The sequence below is a fragment of the Daldinia caldariorum genome (assembly GCF_022478825.1).
Source record: "Daldinia caldariorum strain CBS 122874 unplaced genomic scaffold F4812scaffold_5, whole genome shotgun sequence".
Taxonomy (NCBI): Eukaryota; Fungi; Ascomycota; class Sordariomycetes; order Xylariales; family Hypoxylaceae; genus Daldinia; species Daldinia caldariorum.
In genome coordinates, this window is record NW_025953041.1 from 117,013 (window position 1) to 137,222 (window position 20,210).

General features: G+C 48.1%; 6 protein-coding genes across 6 annotated transcripts; 3 read left to right on the plus strand and 3 right to left on the minus strand.

The window, feature by feature from the left end:
• Window positions 1-6,460: 6,460 nt before the first annotated feature.
• F4812DRAFT_319456 (heme-dependent catalase) lies at window positions 6,461-8,848 on the plus strand. The gene is made up of 7 exons (XM_047931424.1): window positions 6,461-6,839; window positions 6,890-6,946; window positions 6,999-7,036; window positions 7,093-7,163; window positions 7,232-8,260; window positions 8,322-8,456; window positions 8,517-8,848. Exons 1-7 carry the CDS (start codon window positions 6,583-6,585, stop codon window positions 8,724-8,726), a joined length of 1,797 nt encoding a protein of 598 aa, XP_047791414.1. The 5' UTR covers window positions 6,461-6,582; the 3' UTR covers window positions 8,727-8,848.
• Window positions 8,849-10,323, minus strand: F4812DRAFT_319457 (NAD(P)-binding protein). Its single transcript, XM_047931425.1, has one exon. It carries the CDS (start codon window positions 9,943-9,945, stop codon window positions 8,971-8,973), a length of 975 nt encoding a protein of 324 aa, XP_047791415.1. The 5' UTR covers window positions 9,946-10,323; the 3' UTR covers window positions 8,849-8,970.
• Window positions 10,324-10,327: 4 nt separating this feature from the next.
• F4812DRAFT_422043 (M6 metalloprotease) lies at window positions 10,328-12,727 on the minus strand. The gene has a single exon (XM_047933614.1). It carries the CDS (start codon window positions 12,441-12,443, stop codon window positions 10,404-10,406), a length of 2,040 nt encoding a protein of 679 aa, XP_047791416.1. The 5' UTR covers window positions 12,444-12,727; the 3' UTR covers window positions 10,328-10,403.
• Window positions 12,728-13,222: 495 nt separating this feature from the next.
• Window positions 13,223-14,496, minus strand: F4812DRAFT_319488 (ankyrin). Its single transcript, XM_047931428.1, has 5 exons — window positions 14,169-14,496; window positions 13,941-14,081; window positions 13,562-13,876; window positions 13,455-13,493; window positions 13,223-13,316 (listed from the first exon to the last, which is right to left on the minus strand). The coding sequence occupies exons 1-3, from the start codon at window positions 14,325-14,327 to the stop codon at window positions 13,730-13,732; spliced, it is 447 nt and encodes a 148-aa protein (XP_047791417.1). The 5' UTR covers window positions 14,328-14,496; the 3' UTR covers window positions 13,223-13,316; window positions 13,455-13,493; window positions 13,562-13,729.
• Window positions 14,497-14,686: 190 nt separating this feature from the next.
• F4812DRAFT_319480 (ClpP/crotonase) lies at window positions 14,687-16,169 on the plus strand. The gene is made up of 2 exons (XM_047931426.1): window positions 14,687-15,222; window positions 15,305-16,169. Exons 1-2 carry the CDS (start codon window positions 14,840-14,842, stop codon window positions 15,906-15,908), a joined length of 987 nt encoding a protein of 328 aa, XP_047791418.1. The 5' UTR covers window positions 14,687-14,839; the 3' UTR covers window positions 15,909-16,169.
• Window positions 16,170-17,224, plus strand: F4812DRAFT_319481 (uncharacterized protein). The gene has a single exon (XM_047931427.1). The coding sequence runs from the start codon at window positions 16,431-16,433 to the stop codon at window positions 17,082-17,084; it is 654 nt and encodes a 217-aa protein (XP_047791419.1). The 5' UTR covers window positions 16,170-16,430; the 3' UTR covers window positions 17,085-17,224.
• Window positions 17,225-20,210: the final 2,986 nt, after the last annotated feature.

Sequence of the window (20,210 nt, forward strand, 5' to 3'; positions counted from 1 at the left end):
CTACAGCGGGAGAGCTCGTAATTGTGGGGAGGGCTTGGGTTTAGATAGGTGAGTCGTCAAAAGCCATGCAGATGTCCATACCTTGAAGCGGGTCTAGCGGGTTAGATGCCATGGCACCTTCGGACTCCTTTAGCAACCAAGTGGGACGTGCGGCTCGTATTTATTGCGCTACTTTAGATAGTAGCAAGAGGCGGCGTTATACTAGGTATTCGCAGGTGCGAGAGTGCTGCTGGCTGGACTAATTCTCGGCCATACACACAAATCACACTAGAAATATCTAAAGAATATGGCGCTGTGAGAGTGAAAACTTGACGTCATTAAATCGAGTACAAAGCAAATGCAATACGGATGTAAGGAGTTGAACTAAGAGAGGTTTACTTTGGGCTAGGTATGTTGTTCTTTTGTTCCTATCATCTTGATTTTCCTCATCAGTTTGAACATCAAGATCTCGTACCTTTTTTATTTAACCTAAGTAGGCAGTATTCCAAGGTACCCCCTTCGGCATTGAAATTGCGTGTCTTGGCAGTTATATAGACCCCCTTGCCAATAATGCTATTCACGCTGAGCCACTTTCCCACATACACGGATTGCTTGTAGTCGGCTATTACTTTGTGCATATGCCAACTAGAATCCAAATAGGAAAAGAATAAAGCCTCAAGGTGTTTACGTACTTGCTTATTTGTATGTAGGATGGCAGGACAGGTAAACGATACCCCCTATTATGATTACCTAACTCCTCGTACCCCTGAATGACTTCCATATCGAGGAATAAGACTCAGGAAAGAGTGGAACCGACAATTATGACTGCATAAGAAAATTTTCGCTGGATCGAGATGTACTGTAGTAGTTCGGCACGCTTTGAAATAGGGAATGCTGAGAAACTCCATCGCGAGCAACCAATCCTTCGGTCCAGGAGAGATGCAAGTCAGCATCATAGTGCCGACAATCAGCTTGATCGTGGTCCCGCTGGTAGTATGTATTATGTACTCAAGCTAGAATTGTAGCCTTATACATTACATAGTACATAACCAGCTCGTGGCATAACTTGAAAGTCGGAAGTTGTAAATTAGCGGGTATTTCTAGTGTTTTCTAAGGGCCCCTATTCTTGTTCTAGATTGAGAAAAAGAAAACGCCACTCCGGCACTATCCGGTCCTCCCGGCCACCGAGATCTTTTTTCAGTTACAACGTAACATTTTGGGAATACTGTGTAGAAACAAACATTAGGTACCTATACAATAAAAGAGTTGTGAAAGGAACCGAATTTGAGATCTTGGGGTTACTAAGATTAGGTGTTCTGCTGCGCACAATAGAAATCTAGGTGGCTAGAGGTACACAATAGGGTACTAGATTATCCCCGCCGTTTTTCAATGAAGAGATTGGGAGATTTATCATATTTTCCCCGTATGAATTTTGTATTGCCTATCGTATTTGACTGGAGATTAAAGATGCTAAATTTGGGAATATTTGGAGTGTGCGTTAACAAGTCTAAGGGGCATATGAGAATGATAGCCAATCATTCTGTGTACTATTCCCGTAAGAGTAGTTACCTATCAGGTAGATACACTAGTTAACAGTACATCCGGCGTTAACGCCAAAGCGCCAGCGGCTGGATTCATTGGCGGATATTGGAGAAAGCATCCTGGCATGGCACCCTTCACGGGATCTGCACACCAATGTATTCACCAATGCGAGTTGAGCTTTAACCCAGCTCCACTTGCTTTGCTCGTGTCTACGTCGTATTAGGTTTACGAGAGATACAACCTGCGCCAGCCTCAACGTCAGCGCACCCGCTGTCTCTGCAGAGACGATAGGTGATGGATCGTAGCTTTAAGGAATTTACGGGGCTTGGTTCACTGTGGAACCCTAAGATTGACTGGTAACAATGCCCCGGTCTTTGATTCTCCTTAAGGTCTACAGCAGCGCGATGTCACTCTACTGTATGGATATTAAAGAGCGCCTCGCAGCCCAGATCTTTTCGTCTCCTCATCGGCTTCTGGCTTGCTCAACTGTATAAACAGCCAAGTTCACTCGCTTAAACTTGTGCACCACAGTCGCTTCAGAAAACGCTTGTTTTCTTGTCTCTCGCTTGGAATATATTTTTATATAATACCTAATTTAATACTAGTCTGAGCACTGCCAAGTACGAAATGCAAGGTCTATTACTGAGCCTGGGGGCTCTCGCCCTCGCTGGCTCTGCCAGTGCTGATTATCCAGTTGTGCCTCCACCCGAGCCTTCGCCAGGATACCCAACTTCCCCCGGTTACCCGTCGTATCCTGAGAGCTCGACCTCGAGCCTCAAACCCAGCACTCCGCCTGTGAGCTCGAGCGTTCCCTCTTACCCGGAGTACCCCCAGCCAAGCAGCTCTACTTCCAGCTTCGAAGTGACGAGCTCGGCTTCAACCTCGTACCCCGTCAGCTCCCCGAGCTCCAGCGAGGCGACATTCTCTACGTCCGTCCCCTCGTTCCCCACCTACCCGGGTGGCTCAATCTCCGTATCGAGCTCTAGCTCCAGCCCGGCTTCTTCCGACGTCGTGTCCAGTTCGAGCTCCGTCCCGGCCACAAGCTCTAGTGAGGCCATCTCATCTACCACTGTCCCTTCGTACCCCACCTACCCGGGCAGCTCGGTTTCTAGCCTCAGCTCTAGCGAATTCACCAGCTCTACTGTGGCTACCTCGTCCACCCCGGTTTCTTCCGTGGTCTCCAGCTCTAGCTTCAGCTTCACCAGCTCTACGGAGGCGGCGTCTTCTACGACTGTTCCCTCATACCCGACCTACCCTGGTGAATCAAGCTCGGTCCTGACCTCTAGTTCTGAGAGCAGCACTGCCTCTACTGTTGCTACCACCTCAAGCGCCAGCACTCTGTCAAGCGCTACGACTCCCTCATACCCCACTTACCCTGGTGAGTCGAGCTCGGCCTCAAGCTCAGTCCCAACCTCCAGCGTTGAGAGTAGCACTGCTTCCACTATTGCTACCACCTCGAGCGCTACCACTCCGTCGTACCCTGGTGAATCGAGCTCGGCTTCCAGCTTTGTCTCGACTTCCAGTGCTGAGAGCAGCACAGCCTCGACTATTGCTACCACTTCAAGTGCTAGCACCTTGTCGAGCGCTACTACTCCTTCGTATCCTACCTACCCTGGTGAGTCGAGCTCATCTAAGATCAGCTCTACTTCGAGCTTCGAGGCTAGCAGCAGCTCCTCTACCTTCGTCCCCAGCAGCTCCAGCACTGAGGTAATTTCGTACACCACCAGTGTCCCGAGCATCTCTGCTACCAGCTCTACTGCGGCCACTGGCTCCACTGAGCTGAGCAGCTCTTGCACCAAGTCCACTGGTATTACTACGTCGGTCCCCGTTGGTTCTACTGTCTCGACCACTGCTTCGACTGGCGCCACTACTGTCCCTACTGGCTCTATCTCCGTCTCGTCTGGTACCTCTGAGACCTCGGTGCCTACCATCTCGACGTCTTTCTATACTTCTACCGGAGTCCTCCCGACGACGAGCGTTCCCGCCAGCTCCCCGTCGACTACTGAGTACACTACCTCCACCATCTACACGACAACCAGGTACACCGTTACTTCTTGCCACCCTACTGTCACTAACTGCCCCGGTACTCCTCACGTCACCACCGAGACCGTTCCCCTCACCACCACGGTCTGCCCTGTGACCTCGATCTCGGAGACTCCCAGCTACCCCACTGGTCCCGTTGGAACTCCTAGCAACACTCCTGGCCACCCCACCGGTCCCGTTGAGACTCCCAGCAACACGCCTGGTCACCCTACTGGTCCTGTTGAGACTCCTAGCACATCCCAGGAGCAGCCTCACTCTTCGACTGTAAAGACCGTTCCCACTCCCGGCTATCCTACTGGTCCCGCTGAGACTCCCAGCACATCCCAGGAGCAGCCTCACTCTTCGACCGTCAAGACCATCCCCACTCCCGGCTTCCCTACTACGAAGTACTCGACCACTACTCTGTACTCGACCGCCATCCGCACCATCACTTCTTGCGCGCCTGAGATCACCAACTGCCCTGGCAGCCCTAACTACCCTCATACTACCACTGAGACCGTATCCGTCGGTACCAGCGTTGGCACTGTAACCTCTTCTGCCCCGGTTGAGACCGTCTCTGTCGGTACTAGCGTCGGCACTGTGACCCCTTCTGCCCCAGTTGAAACTCCTGGCTACCCTACTGGCCCCGTCGAGACCCCCGGTGAGACCCCCAGCAAGACTCCCGGCTACCCCACCGGTCCTATCGAGACCCCTACTGCTCCTACTGGACCCGTCGAGACTCCCAGCTACCCTACCGGTCCGGTTGAGACTCCTACTGCTCCCACTGGCCCTGTCGAAACCCCCAGCGAGACTCCTGGTTACCCTACCGGCCCAGTCGAGACTCCCGGTGAGACCCCCGGCTACCCCGTCGAGACCCCTGGATACCCTACTGTTCCCAGCGACACCTTCACGCCTTACCCGACCCACAGCCAGACCCCGTACCCGACTCAGTCTTTCACTGGCTTCCCTACCTTCCCTACCGGATACCCTACCGGCGGCCCCAGCAGCCTGATCACCTCCATCAAGACCCCGCCGCCCTACCCTACCAACGTGCCTACCCCCAGCTCCGAGGTTCCCAAGCCTTCCAGCACCACTGGTAGCCCCATTCCCCCCCCGGCGCAGTCTTCTACCAGCGGCTACCCCACTATCCCCACTGCCGCCGCCGGCCACCTCGAGCGCGGCACTGGTCTCATGGTTGCCGCCGCCGCCGTTGTCGTCGCTCTTCTCTAAGCGACCTAGGTGTGCGCGTCTAAAAAAACAAAGGCTTGCATTCAAAGGGTGTTTTAAGGTTTGGCGAGAATTTCTTGGCTCTAAGCAGGTTTAGATGAGGATACACAATACCACGATAAGGGTCCAGGTCTAGAATGGCTTAGAAAAGAGGGGCGCGATTGTGTCCCCCTTGAAGCAATATTATATATAGGAGGTACCTAGCTATTTAATCTCGAGATTCTTTTGTAATCTTTCATGCATATAAAAAATTAAAAAAAATTACCATTTTTTTGGTACTTGTAGCTTGTATTCGGTGATTTGTGAGAGTTATGTTTTGACCTTCTAAAATTTCTAGAATTTCTACCTATATTTCTTGGTATTTGGCGTTTAAAGTTTGTCCGTTATTGAGCTATCTCTTAGGACTTTAGCAGAAACATTGTGATAAAATTTCAAGCACAAGATCTTATCTGCCAGTGATTCAAACATCTTTCTGAATCCATGTGCCGCTTTCTTTGTCAACAGCTACCTTTTGAATAACTAGATCTTGTATCTTGACTTTACCGTTGTGCTGCCCTAGAGGTTTTTTGACCTTACCAAAAAGCCCAAAGGTGATATCAGATAAATGGGTAAGAGATATCCAATGTTAGATCTAGGTTTAGGTGACGGTACTTACCTACTGTAAGTAAGTTACCCCTATGACCAAACAGCATATACATAGTTCAAAAGGTTAGTCGATTCCTTAGTTTCATCCTTTCCCGATCTGAGTGTTCCGAGCCCCTGACTATCATTACCATATTCTCTTTGGTACGTACGCCTTAAGGCAGTTCATAATCGGGAGAACCAAGTCGACACCCCCATTTAGAGTGCGCTAGTCTCTACAGGTTATCATTTCCATGAATTGAGATCTGGGGGCTTTTAATCTCACCAACTAGCACCGTCTCAACTAAGTTGTAGATTCATACTTATTTTGGCGCTAATACCCGTTCCTTTCATGCGCTATGAATTCTGTAATCTTGGTATAAATCTGTCGGGTAACGACATGATTAGAGAATTCAACTGCTGAAGATACTGTATAACACTTATCAGCAGTAGGTGCTTACAGATGGTTGAAAAGTTACTGGCTTAGAAATCTTGATAAATTTAAAGGGCTGCGCTACTTGGTGGAAGACTTCATTCATCTTAGATTGAGTGCGCCGATCTTTTTCGTAAGTGATATCAACACAAAGAAAATCTCCGTATTAGACATTGAACACTACTGCTGCGGTGTTCCCCTCGCTGCATGGTGCAATATATCAGTGCATCATGACTTTCATGAAGTGTAATGACATAAGAGACTCGCACATGGTGGTACGCTATTGGTGCTACGAACTCCAACTCTACTGTCACGATATGTAGGACGGGGTTCACGGAGGTTATCTTCCTAAACTCGTCATAATTATTGTTAGATTTGAGATGCCGAGCTGAAGTTTTAATCTGTCGGCATTGTTATGTGTTCCATGATTGGGTTCTCACCTCGGAGCTGTCAGAGTATCTTGAACCTGGGGTCGTACACGGTGACAAGCGGTTGATTCGCATTGGTGAATGAGCTGCGGCTTTCAACTTTGAGCCGGACCGTATGCTACGCAACGCGAAAATATCGTCAGGTTTGCATCAAGACAAATAGCAAAGTTAAGGCATTTAGTAGATGAGGGTTCAGTAACAATGATAGCGATTCTCGGCTATAAAGCGAAATATTATTCGCGGTTCAGTCCATCGAAAGTTTTTCAGGACATCTTGTAGCCACTACCCTATTTGCTTAGGATCGCATAATTTAGGTATTTATCATCCAGAATGGCTTCAAGCGCCCTCGCCGGTGAGGCGAATAGCAATCAGTGGAGTATCACCCAGCACCCATTGGAAGCTATTAAGACGGGCATTCAGAGTTCCACCGCTGGTGAATCCCGTGGCAACCGCGTTACACATATGATGAGCGCCAACGAAAGCCCCGCGGATATCGCAGCTAAAATATCGGGTTGTGTTGCAGGCGGAATCCGTACCGATGATGCCCCTTATTTCACTAACAACGAGGCGCTTCCATTTCCAGACGCGTATGTATCAATTCCTAGTAGGTGCTACATGAGGTTAACTTCTATCTTAGATGCCATAGCAAGACAATTGGCGGTATTCCCGTAGCTAGCGACGTGTTTCTTTTTCAGTAAGTGTGCCTAGGAAGATTAGCGAGTACGGATTTCTAATCTTGTTTATAGGAAGCAGCAAACCTTCAATCGTTCGAAGAATTTGGAGCGTAAGTTCCCGACATTTAAAGAAGAAATACGCAGAGTAGCACTGACATAATACTAGGTATGGTACATCCTTGCGGAAGTGGCGCATTTGGGTATTTCGAGTGTACCAAGAACGTATCCAACTTGACGGTAGGTAGTCAAAAGAATAACCAGTTCATAGAACGTTAGTGGATATGATAAGACTGACAATGGGGTAGAAAGCCAATTTCCTTCAGAAGCCTGGCGAGAAGACTCCCATTTTCATCCGCTTCTCTACAGTCACACTGGGCCGAGAGTTCCCTGACGAAGCGCGAAACCCGCGAGGTTTCGCGATTAAGTTCTACACTAAAGAGGGTAATTATGATATCGTGGGACTCAACTGGCCTATCTTCTTCTGCCGCGATCCCATCCAAGGGCCAGACGTGATCCGTTCGCAGTATCGCGATCCCAAGAACTTCCTTCTCGACCAGGATGCCACTTTTGATCTTCTTGCTAACACACCGGAGTCAAACCATGCTGGCCTGATGTTCTTCAGTGACTACGGGACTCCCGTCGGATGGAGATTTAACCACGGCTACGGGTGTCATACTTTCAAGTGGATCAACGACAACGGTCAATTTGTGTATATTAAATATCACTTTATCGCCAAGCATGGGCGGAAGCAGTTTACCTACGATGAGGCCCTGAGAAAGATGGGCGAGGATCCAGATTACTCGAAGCGCGACCTCTGGGAGACTATTGAGCACGGCGAGCAGGTCGAATGGACTGCCAAGGTCCAGATCATGAAGCCGGAAGACGCGGACCCAGATAAACTAGGTTTTGATCCGTTCGACGTGACCAAAGTCTGGCCGCGCGATAAATTTCCGATGGAAGAATTCGGTCGTCTTGTTCTGAACAAAAACCCGGAGAACTTCCATCGAGACGTGGAGCAAGCGGCCTTTTCGCCGGGAAGCATGGTACCCGGAATCGGCGACTCCCCTGATCCACTGCTCCAGTTCCGCATGTTCTTCTACAGAGACGCGCAGTACCACCGCATTGGTGTGAACTTACACCAGATCCCTGTCAATTGCCCGTTTATGGCCCAGTCCTACTCATCTGTTAATTTTGATGGGCCGATGCGCGTTGATGCCAATCACGGGGGAAATCCTCAGTACGTGCCCAACAGTTTCGTGCACAAGTTCCGTCCGGACGCTGCCGAGCCGGCTTTCCAAGTCTCGGATAACATTTGCAGCCGCAAGAGTCACTACGTAAGTGAACTTTTAGAGTTTTGGTAGTAATGGAGAATCTTGCTAATTTTGGCTTCCATAGTGGCACGAAGGTAAAAAGAACGACTATGCGCAAGCAACTGAGCTTTGGAGGCGGGTGATGACCGAGGAGGAGCGGAAGCATACCTGTTACAATACAGCTCAGAATCTGAAGCAGGTCAAGTACCCGTTGATACAGGTGAGTTTTGAACGTTGGATGAACCAAGGTTTTGCTAGCAATAACTGACTCTATCCTCAGAAAAAGTACTTGGCTCAAATCTACAACGTAGCGCCCGAGTGGTCAGAAGGTGTTTACGCAATGCTCCCTAAGAAGGATTTCGAATTTAAGGAAGTTGTGGAGCTATCGCAGACCGCTCAAGAGTGGTATAAGGAGAAGAAGTTCCAACCGAGCCAACCTACAGATCGTTTAGTGGGATATGCACCCTCTATGCCTGTGTATAACGTGTGAGGTGAAGGTTCAGCGACTTCAATCTACCAGGTTTATACATTTACATGTATTGTCTTATTCCTCCATTTTTATCATGTTGGTTTAGGTTAAGTCCATGTAATAATATCATCGCTCGCTGACCACGTCAGATCTGAAATACCAGCTACCATGTAATTTCTTATATTTCATCACTGTGGAATAGCTCGCGAAGCGCTTTCAATACAATAAAAAAGTTAAGCAATAACTTAACGAATGTAGCTCCTTCTTAGTTCGTGCTATAAGGCAGATTTTCCAATTTATCCTTCAAAATCCCCTCCACTAAACTCCAGCACCTCTCCTGAAGCCCCTCGTCCTTAGCCTGACTACTAACATCCGAAACCTTCCTGTCTGGTATGATATAATGGCCATCAATTTTCTCATCCACGATTGCATCGCTCGTCGCAGCGAATAATATGGGTCGGCAACCTTGGTCGACCGGTTCCTTCATGAACGGCCTTACGGCCTGAATAATCATACTGCGTATGGTTCCATATGCGTCTACAGCCTGATCTGGCTGGTCTGTATTCACTCCTCCAGGGTGCGTAGCGTTGATCCATGGTCCCATTCCGGGCACAAGTCCTAACTCGCCATGCTGCTTGCGTCGATAAAACGCCTTGCAGAGCAGTATTTGTGCAAGCTTGCTGCGGCAGTATAGCTGGTTAGGTCCGATATCCTGGTTGATCTCCGCGACGTCTTTAAACATGACATTGCTATCGCTCAAGCGATGCATTTCAGAAGATTGGAAGCATAGGCGGCTGTTGCGTGTTGCAATCAGCCTCGGAAGCAAAATCCGCGCGAGGTGATGCTGCGCAATCACGTTGACTTGCATGTGGCTGTCCAGGCCGTCTTTGGTTTCATTGTATTTCCCTACGCCGATTCCGGCATTGAGAACGAGGGCGTCGAGGTGTTCGAGTTTAGATGCCAATTCTTGCGAAACTTCGTCCGTTTGCTTAAGATCCTCAAGCTCGCACTTGATGAACTCGACACGCGAGACGTCACCGTACTTTTTGAGATTCTCCTTAGCCTCGTCTAGATGTTCCTCTTTTTTACCGAGAAGATATAGCTTTTCGGGACCGTGCTGGAGGATATGGGCTGAGATTCCGTATCCGATGCCGGCGCTGCCGCCCGTTACTACGAAGACCTTTCCGCTCAGGTCCGGGACGTCGGTGTTGGGGTCGAATGAGTTACTGGAACCAAACATTTTTTTTCAATATGCGATGAGATGATTGGAGAAGATGGAAAGCGCTTCAATATGCGCCGAATCATGCGAATTATCTAGTAGCATAACTCTCTATTTGACAATGTCATGAATCTATCTGGTTTGCCAAGTATACATCTATGACGTCAAGGCGACGTCGATGGCTAAGGTCCCAGGAACTCTAGTTACCTACAGCATAATGATTTCAGTAAGGATAAGCGATCTATGCCATGATGCTGAGATGCTGAGATGTCGAATGTTGACGTTTTTAGGTTGGAGATAATGTGCTTACCCAGCGATGATAATAGGGAAACTGAATAGGAGGTAATACTACTCTGAAGGTTAGACGAGCGAGTCCACCAACGCATCTAAAGAGAGATAGTCGATTAATGCTATTCATGTCCATCTCAATTTCAAGTATCGTTTATTTGTATTATATATATCTTATGTTATTGCATCTCTTACTTCTTGACCTTGCACTCTTTGGTGATAGAGATTGTCGGATCAGATTCAGAAGTAGCTGTTAATTTAACAACTGCTTTACCCGCAGCCTTTGCTGCTGCACCAACGGCTACACTGACTGTCTTGGAAGAACCAAACTCGACGGTAGCAAGCGCGTTTGGTACTTCAATGCGCCATCCGTCACCGTCTACCTCTGCGGTAAGTCGGTAGATATCCGAGGTTAGGTATGCAGATAGGTCTTGCGGATGCACTGCGTTACCATCAACGCGCGTACCAGAATTAGTTAGGTGGAACGCGCATGTTACGCCCTTGCCGCTGCTAGCCCTTGCTCTTAGCCCTTCCGCAACTTTACCTTTGCTCAGGGCAGCACCGTAAGTGTTAGACCCGCTACCGTCAAGCGACCGCACACCGACGGTGTAATACAGGATGCCAACATCATCCCGACGGATGTCAAGGATGTAGAAATGCAGCCGATTCGCTTCGTCGGTGTATTCGTATTGGCTGCCTGATCGCGTACCTGCATGGAAGAGCGCGTCGGCTAGTTGGCGGTAATCACCGATGGTCAGCTTAGAAGGCGTGCCGTCGGGTCGGTAGAAGTCAACGACATCGATGTCCTGCGGGTTGGCATCGATCGTCCACTGGAAAGGTGCATTGTCAACATCCTTCGTCTTGCTGATCATAACTCCCGAGTCAGGGGTAAAGGAGTCAGCACCCATTCGGTCGATAACTTCGATGTCGTAATTATTGTAACCACCGCCATCGCAGAGCGCGTCGGTGCTGACATTGCAGAACGGAGAAAGATCCTTGCCAAGAATGACATGTAACCCTAATAGTCCCCCTTCTCCTGGGTTGATGCATCGCGCGGTAATCTCAGCGACTACGGGGCCGGAGCTGGATAAAGCCTCACGAGAGACTATAAGCACGCTCGAGTTGTCCGCTAGGTTAATGCGCAGCTTATCCGAAACAGTGTGGAGGGAACCTAAACTCCCACCAAGGGTTGCTGGGATCTGCCATCGTGTGTGCGGACCACTTGGGCCATTAAAACTACCGCGAGACAGCATCGACCAAGGGCCCGTATAAGCGCGACGCGGCGGGTCACTGTACGGGTTGTTGTAGTTATCCCCTATTCCTAACAAGTGGGTTAATTCGTGAGCGTAAGTAGACATGCCCGAGCTTTCTGCCTGCGTAGACGAGCCACCGCCCGCATTCGGCCAGATGGCGCTCGCAGCCTGCCAGGATGTCCAATTTACGTATCTCGTTTGGGCGTAGTTAGGGAGGCTGTCATCATTCGGAGGTCCGAACTCCTCGGGTACATCCTCTGGCCTTAGAAATTTCATCTCGCCAAATTCTTGCCAGGTAGAAGACTCGTCCTGACCAGCCGAGAGGATGAATACCAACTCAAAGGAATCGGCGGTATCGTTGCCCACGTCGGCCCGCCAGGCCCCCAGAGCATCGGTCCGTAGGTCAACAGAACATGGCCCTTCCGACGGGCAAGCGCCCTGGTTGAATCCGCCCCGCTCATCATCAATGCCGTACTGATATGAACGACTGGGCAGCCTGTAAGCACCAAAAGCTGTCAAATCTACTCCAAATCGCCCGCCTGAATCCTCCATCCAGTACTCATGCAGAGTGTGATTGTGATTGAGGTCGCTAGGCTTGTTTAGAAAATCGCGATAAAACCCCGGGACCTCCGTGCGGTTGAGACGAGCTACAATCGGCTGCGGGTTGCCGAAAACAGTCGAGTTTGGCGCCTGCGTAATGACGAAGGGCTTGTCCGGGTAGTCAACAGCCACGAGGGCGATGTTGAAATTCCGAACGGAGCCCTTGCGGCTCGGATCGGACCAAGACGTCCCCGGAGGTGTTTTGTAGTCTGTCCACGTCATGTTGTCGGGATTTACCCAATTCTGCGGATCCAGCACCTTGAACGGATCGCTCTGCGGTACGGACGGCGCAGCCCAGGTTTGACCCGATAGTATTGCGCCGACCAAGACGGCCATTGCGACCGCTTGGTGGCTATTGCCATCGCCCCTAAGCTGCATTATCTATACGGCGCTGAACTAGATTCAGCCAGATATCTTCACGCCCTCAATCGCGAAGTGCGTGAGGGAATGAAGTAAAAGAAAGGCGTCTAATTTTGGGGGCATCAGAGTGCATTAGTACGACCGCCCGTGAGCACGACACACGGCACATTCCCGTGGATCGTATCTGTTGATTGTAAATAGCTTGGCATGTTGATGGAACCTCATATCACCTAGGTCAACTCTGGTGATTCGACCAGCAATCCAGTCTTGCTCCGTTACTGTGGTCGAATGCTAAAGATGTTTGCTGGAATTAGTTAGTGTGCATTGACCCTTATCACGGCCACCTGCTAGATTAGGTAGGTCGACAGGGCGTACCACGCTTGGCGGAGATAGGGGTATCTGGCTCCGAGCAGCGCTGCGACTTAACGCGGAGAACTTGGTTGAAAAGCGTTACACCTTGGACGCTGAGCTAAATCTATACCGCTCGAGCTTCTAATCCCTTTAAACAATCTTCGCGCTATGTTAGCTTCTTCATGAATACGATAATTTCCTATGGGAGCGAGGTAAATTGTTCTATAAACTATCGTGGAACTCCGTGCTCTAACAGTTCTACCAAGATTGAAATTGTCATATAAGTAGGTAGCCAGCACTAGCTAGTAGGAGAGTTACGGCTATTAGCCCATATTGAAACGTCGTTAATACCCAAATATTTGCGGCGATTGTCAGCGCAGGGCTCAATGATTGGTTTATAATTATAATTATTAAGTCGCTGGTATTGATGATAAAATTGGTAGTTTGAGTACTGCCGCTGGGAACGTCAGTCTCGGCGAACAAACCGACTCGGGTAGAGTATTAGCCCAGTTGATAGATAACCGGACACATTAGCGATCGCTTTTCAGCTGTTAGTATCAAGCTTCTCGAGGTTTCCCTCTCGATTGTCTAGACAATTGGACGCGGGATCAGGGTTAAGCTATATAACGATAGACAGAGTAGATGTGGCACAGGAGTTGGATCGGAGTAATAGTATACCTTCATACAACTCTCATATGGAGCAAGAGGTGTCGGTATCTAAACAATATTGCCATAAGGAGACCGTCATCAGAAACTTGACAGCGTTTACATTGATCTGTACCTACTTTCACAGTCTGCAGTTGATCACCGAGTCCGTCTCCGTATGATGCCTCACGGAGGTTTGAATGAGGGTCTAAGTTGTTCGTTGATGCTCCCGAGACCCGAGTAGCTTCTCTTAACTCTACGTCAAGTAACTGTATGGGGTAATTGTGATTAAGGGGACCGTATGAAGTCTATTCAGATGTGGGTTTTGTAGCTTTCCCTCTCCCCGGAGCCGATTTGAACTTATCACCCCATTTATCCTCTTGTTGGAACATGGCTAGGCAGACAAGTGCAGAAGGCGAGCCATGCTCCGGATCGGCGCCCCCTTCTAATAGTGCCTACATAATCAGCAAGTTAGATCATATAGGCTTTCGGACGGTTTACTGGATATGAATGGCAGACCTCAATTACGCTATCCTCTTTCTTGAAGATGGCACCGGCTAAGGGACTTTGACCCCTATCGTTGATACGGTTCGTGTCGGCCCCATGTTGAATAAGCAGCTTGACAAGATCGGCGTGTCCATGATAAGCCGCCAGCATGAGCTAGAAGTAGGCGAATTATTATCAGTATTATATGTCAACTTATCGGAGGTCTTATTAAAGAGAAGTTGCCAGTTAATTGTTTCATACAAGTGAGTCCCCTTTTTCGTTAGTCATATTAGGAGGCAAACCGGCTGGTAATGCTTGCTGGAATATATCAATCTCTCCTGTTCGTGCGGCATTATACATGCGACCTGCAAATTCGATAGCCTCCGGAGGAAGGGATGCTGGTGCCGATTCGCTGGCCATTTTCAAAGGCGAATACCCACGGGACTAGGAGTAAGGGGTTTCGGAGATCGGAGCGAAGTAACTAAAAGAGTAAATGACTTCTTAAAACAGGAGGCAAGGTAGGTAGCTACTTCCTGAGGCGTTTGTTTAAGTTCCGGGCCGGCATGAAGTGGAGATGGTTCTTGATGATATCATCCCACTTTCCTTCCGATTAACTCCGGCAAATAACCCCTTTTTTAGCTAATTGATTGGACGGACCTCCGAGACTGCCAAGTTTATTCGGTACCTGGTATAAGTCAAAATGGATAAATGCTTTGCATACCTCCGATGTACCTCTGGCCTCTCAGAGTACCCGCTGATAGCCGCTGTAAACCCCATTTATCGAGCCGAGATAGCGTCGGCTCTAACATCGAAAGCTCTTGTTCACTCCTTTGAAGGTACTTAACATAACCTAACCTACCTGATATACATCTACCAAACCTGTTATCAATTATTGCGGCGCTTCATTTACGAATAAAAAATTGTACAGCGCCATGCGACCACGACTGCACACTCGATTGGCACCTTCGGCCGTCCGTCTCCTTCGTCTTTACTCCACTGACGCCGGCCCTCTCATTCGCGTTACCAACCTCAAAGCTCCCAATTCTGGTCATATCCGTATTCTCGAATTGAATAGACCATCTGCGCGTAATGCTATATCAAAAGCGCTCCTGGCCGCCTTAAGAGCTGAAGTCGCCGATGTCCAGTCGCAATATACCATAGAAGGCCAAGAATTGCCTCCTCCCCCGCGATTCGGTGGAGCTGCTGGTATAGATCTAAAAGGGCCTACTAGAGCTTTGGTTTTGGCTAGCGCTATCGATGCGAGTTTCTGCGCGGGCGCAGATCTCAAGGAGCGACGCGGCTTCACGCAAGATGAGTCAGTATAATATGATATAAAATCACTGTTATTCCTAAATATTTTACATTTGAGCTAACGGCTGAGGTTTAATCCGCTTTAGGACAGCGCAATTTCTAGCAGATCTCCGCGGCACTTTTTCGTCCCTCGCGTCCCTCCCGATCCCTACGATTTCGGCTATCTCTTCCATCGCGTTAGGCGGCGGCCTTGAGCTCGCCCTTTGCACACATTTCCGAGTATTGGCCTCGACTGCGACAGTAGGTCTTCCCGAGACGCGATTAGGCATAATTCCTGGCGCCGGTGGTACCTACCGATTGCCCGCGTTGATTGGACTCTCGCGCGCCAGAGATATAATTCTCACGGGACGGCGCGTTTCCGCCCCCGAGGCGTACTTCTTAGGAATTGCCGATCGGTTGGTTGAGGTGCTACCCGAAGACGAGCGGGACGGTGTCGAGCAGACGAATAATGGAGCGGAAGACGGACTACCAGCTAGAGCACGGAATGCGGTTCTCTCGGAGGCAGTGAGGTTAGCAATCGAGATCTGCGAGGGCGGCCCGATTGCCGTTAGATCTGCCCTGCAGGCCGTCGGCTGGGCTACGGAGGAAGTAGAGAATACCATGTACGAGCGCGTGATGAAAACCGAGGACCGAGACGAGGCATTAGAAGCGTTTAAGCATAAGAGAAAGCCCGTCTTCAAAGGGCGATAAATCAATGGCATCAAACTAGGTTAGGTACCTAGGTAGGGTTCTTGTTTCATATATACTACCTCTAGGTATGTAGCATTCTGTGCTACAATTATTAGCACCATGTCTGCATCGGTGTGTATTTCTACAATAATACCAGGCATATCTCCCCTTGAGACAATTACAATACGAAATAAGACTAGACCTAAGTTTAAGACATTATTATCGCAATCAGCTTTTTAGCCAAGAGCTGCTATATCCCTACAATGGCATTGTGCTCTAATACCGAGCCAGTCTGGGCGCGTAGGTGGCGCGTTGCCAGCATTCTATCCCTTTAGGTTGCCATGCCTGATCCCAATACAGGAATCTGGCACTAAAAACAGATGATGAATCATCGACATGACGCAACGAAGCAGTTATAATGACAGCAGGTTATAGTTTTATTAAGAGGACTGATCCCTCCCACTCTTTAGAATTCTTAAAAGTAATCCGTCTCATGTTTTACTATCTAAATTATTCAGGCCGCGCTTTCACCTAGGTAACATCATGACCGCAGTCCAGAAGCCAGAGGAGGGAGACAAAAGTATACTAAACCCAGCACTTTCTGGTGCTAGTTCACTAATTGTATTGTTTTTGCTAGTCTCTTGGAATTGGGGCGGTGGTGCCCCTGGGGGCACAGTGGCAGAAACGAAGGAGAAAGGAGCGATTGAGATCAAGACACAGCGCGGGAACACAGTCAAAAGAAACGCCGATACAAATAACCCTGCCGTCCGCATTGAGCGGTCAGGTAATGATGTCGTCAAAAGAGCGTCGGAATTGACTGTCGAAGAAAAGCATAAAGGTCACCGAGGCAGTACGAAACGCAAGGCCGATGATCAAGACCCCGGAAACGATACGGATGAGAAAGATGAGGATGAAGATATCGATGTTATCTCTGATGGGGTTGACGAAGAGCCTCATACAAAAAATGAAAGGGGTAAGGAGGTGAAGAAAGGTGGCAAGGAGGCTAACAAGAAGCAAAAGAGGGAACAAGAAGAAGAGGAAGAAGAAGAGGAAGAAGAAGAGGAAGAAGAGATATCTGAACAAGACGAGGATGACGACAAAAACACAAACGAGACTGATGAAGACATAAGCGAAGAAGATGAGGATGAAACAGGAGATGTAGAAACTGCAGATGGCGAAGTAGATCTAGATTTATGAACAATAGCTTACCGACTATTCAAAAGACGGAAAGAAGAACGACAAAGGTGTGGATGGCAAGACTGACAACACTAAAGGGAAGTCCAAACCAACGTCCAAGGCCAATGGCAACTCAGAAACAAATAAAAAGCAACATCAGCTCGAGAAGCCCATTACACGTAGCCGGGACCAAGCCAAGCAATGAGATATTGCGGTGGAAAAGTTTGAATGCAACTGCGGATAGTTACTAGACACAGCGCAAACAGAAAGGGGGCAAATTACACATACTGCTTATGAATACTTATATGATTGGGTAATTTATGAGCTTCGAGACTATGGAAGCATCGTCGTATACAACTGTAAAGCGTGATCTCTTAACCCTCGTACCATTATACGTTATCCCAATCCCATATAAAATGCGAGGTCCGAAGGTCAATGACAAGTTAGAACATCTAATGTAAATAAGCCAGTGCTTTGGTTTCATCTTCGAGATATTTTGACAATAGGGCTTTTTTTCGTGATAGTATGGAGCATTTACAAGGGATACTGACAATTACTAAAAATATAAGCGATACTCACTTAATATATTTGTTAGGTATCATGATTAATTCCTAATCCATAAGAAGGGCATCCCTTGCCCCTATTTTGGGAACTCTGAGTTGGTTTCTACAGATAACTTATGAAGTTTGATGTAATTCATTATAAAATATCGACATTCCTGGCCTCTTAAACCAACAAGACTAATGCATCCCCTTTAGGGGGTCCTTACAGAAGGGAAATATGTATTTGATAATATGCTTGACTCTAACTTCACCAGCCTCGATGCAAGAGGTTATATATATGTTTTCCCCTTTTGATTGCAAATTTAGCCGCGCGAAGGTAGATCTCGAAGGAAACTCGTCATGCTATGGATGAGACTCTTGACTAGAGGGATTCCGGCCCCTTTAAACCGCTGTTGTTTTTTGACAGCTAACCTGGGGCTTCTCGTAAGGGAGCGTTCGATTACCTTAGTCCTATATAACTATTGTGGATTACCTTGCACCTGAGCGGCTGCCCTTCGTCTGGAGTCGGAAGCAACTTCAATAACTGGGTCATAATATAGCGCTTGGCTATCTATCTTGCGGTTATAATGATCTCTAAAATGGTAAGTATACCAGGTACCTCAATTGCCTGTTTTTGTGTTCATCCGTATTGAAGGCGGACCCGAACGACTGGTTCCACAGTTTGCAATATAAAACTTCTAATGCGACCAATCTGTGTACACGCTGATCCGTGTCCGATTTCATACCAAGACTGCCAAACGATTCCTGATGCCTGGCTATAGTTGCATCGCTTCTGACGAAATTCTTCTATATCGAATTCGAAAAGATATTAATAGTTGAGAATTACGGCAAAGTCAAAGGTCCCAATCAAGCGAACCCCACGATAGTCAGAAAATTCCATACTTCTTTTCTAGGTTGTCTTGCCAAGGGATCCGAACAAAAGTAGTTACTGCAAATTGTTTATCGCTTGCCACGTTGCGGCACGTACTAGATAAGTTAGTTTGCAATGACAAAAAAATTAGCCTTGCGTCACCTTCTGAGCAAAAATGAAGGATCCTTCTAGTTTCATTTAGACTACCTCCTTCAGCCTTAGCCCTGCGCAGTGGAGAAGGATTAAAAAGATTTCTGACTTTAAAAATAAATGCTTAGCCTTTATAGTGGATAGGTAGGCGAAGACCTCTAGGTAATAGGGCAGTACGTCGTGATATCTAGAGGTAGGTAGGTACCTCTAAATCAGGTAGGTTAGGTAAACATTGTGGAAATTCAATCGTCAACTCTATAGCTACTACGTTCCGTATAATGCTATATTCAATGAATATCAGATATCAGAGTCAAATAAATAAACGACCCGAGTTCTTGGTAGTCTCCTTGAATCCTTTCGCGTGCCTAATGCAGCTCAATCAAGATGACGTAGTTGAACTGCCGGCGGTGGTCTTTTGTCGAGCAGGCTCTTGTGCGGCGCTGAATAAACTCAGATATATCTGTATAGGAGAGCTGAAGCCCCCGGCGGAACTGCGTCTCTGGCCGAGAATAGTGTTACCCCCGTTGAAACAAACTCGTTTCAAGATTAAAGTTGAGCCCTGTGAGTAGATCAATGATTGGCGCCGTGCCTCCCGCCGACAGACTTAGCTCCGTACCCCGGTCCATGTTTTCTAACCCTTGCGACAACAATGCCCCGGATTTACAGTTGACGATCGATCGCAAGAATACAACAGGCCTCGGTCATGTTGTGCACATATAGGGGCGGTTGGTAGTCACATTATAGTTTCCAAAAGTTGTTTGCCTGGCCGGGCTTAATTAAGGCTTGTTTCATTTATGTTCGGACGTGCTAGATTTGGAATTGATGTGTAGGCTCGATCTGGTAGGTCAAAAGCCGGCACCTGCAGGAACAAGGTAGCATTGCGGATGGGGCTGGTGGGAGAAATAACACGACTGGTCAAACAAGTAGAAACGAATTGGCATTTATTTATATGTCCCCTCCTTCCCGAACACTGATGGTTGTTGGCGATCATTATCTCACGTGCTGTGGCTTCAACCATCCTGCTCATTCCCTACAAGGTCTCGAGAGATACCGACTTACATGAACCATATTATGAAGGAGTTTTTTTTTTCTTCTTTTTTTTTCTTGGGTTTCACGCTTAGCCGTGACATTATACTAGCGAATGAGCTTCCGTAATCACACCCTCATAGAGATCCAGGTACCTTGACAATATTTTAGACCTGGGTGAACCTGGAACTGAAGCTAATATGTTCCTGTTATACGCCGGCCCCCTATGAATAATGTTCTTGTGTTGTGGGTACCGGGAATGGTTACGGCTCGGTGTCTAAATATAGTAAAGCGGAGAGAACACAAATACAGGTAGCTTTTCTTCACCCATTGTCAGGGCAAGTATGCCTATAATGTCGATTACAACCCGAAGTGACTTGACAGCTTGAAAAGAAAATAGTAACTGACTTGGTTAAAGGTCGATATAGCATCGACATCTAGAGATGATCGACAGCGCAATTAATGGCAACGGCACATAAGACATCTGGTGCGTATCCCGACTAACAGGTACCTACTCGGGAAGTAAATATGCGGCCAAGATCCGAGGCCTTCAGATGT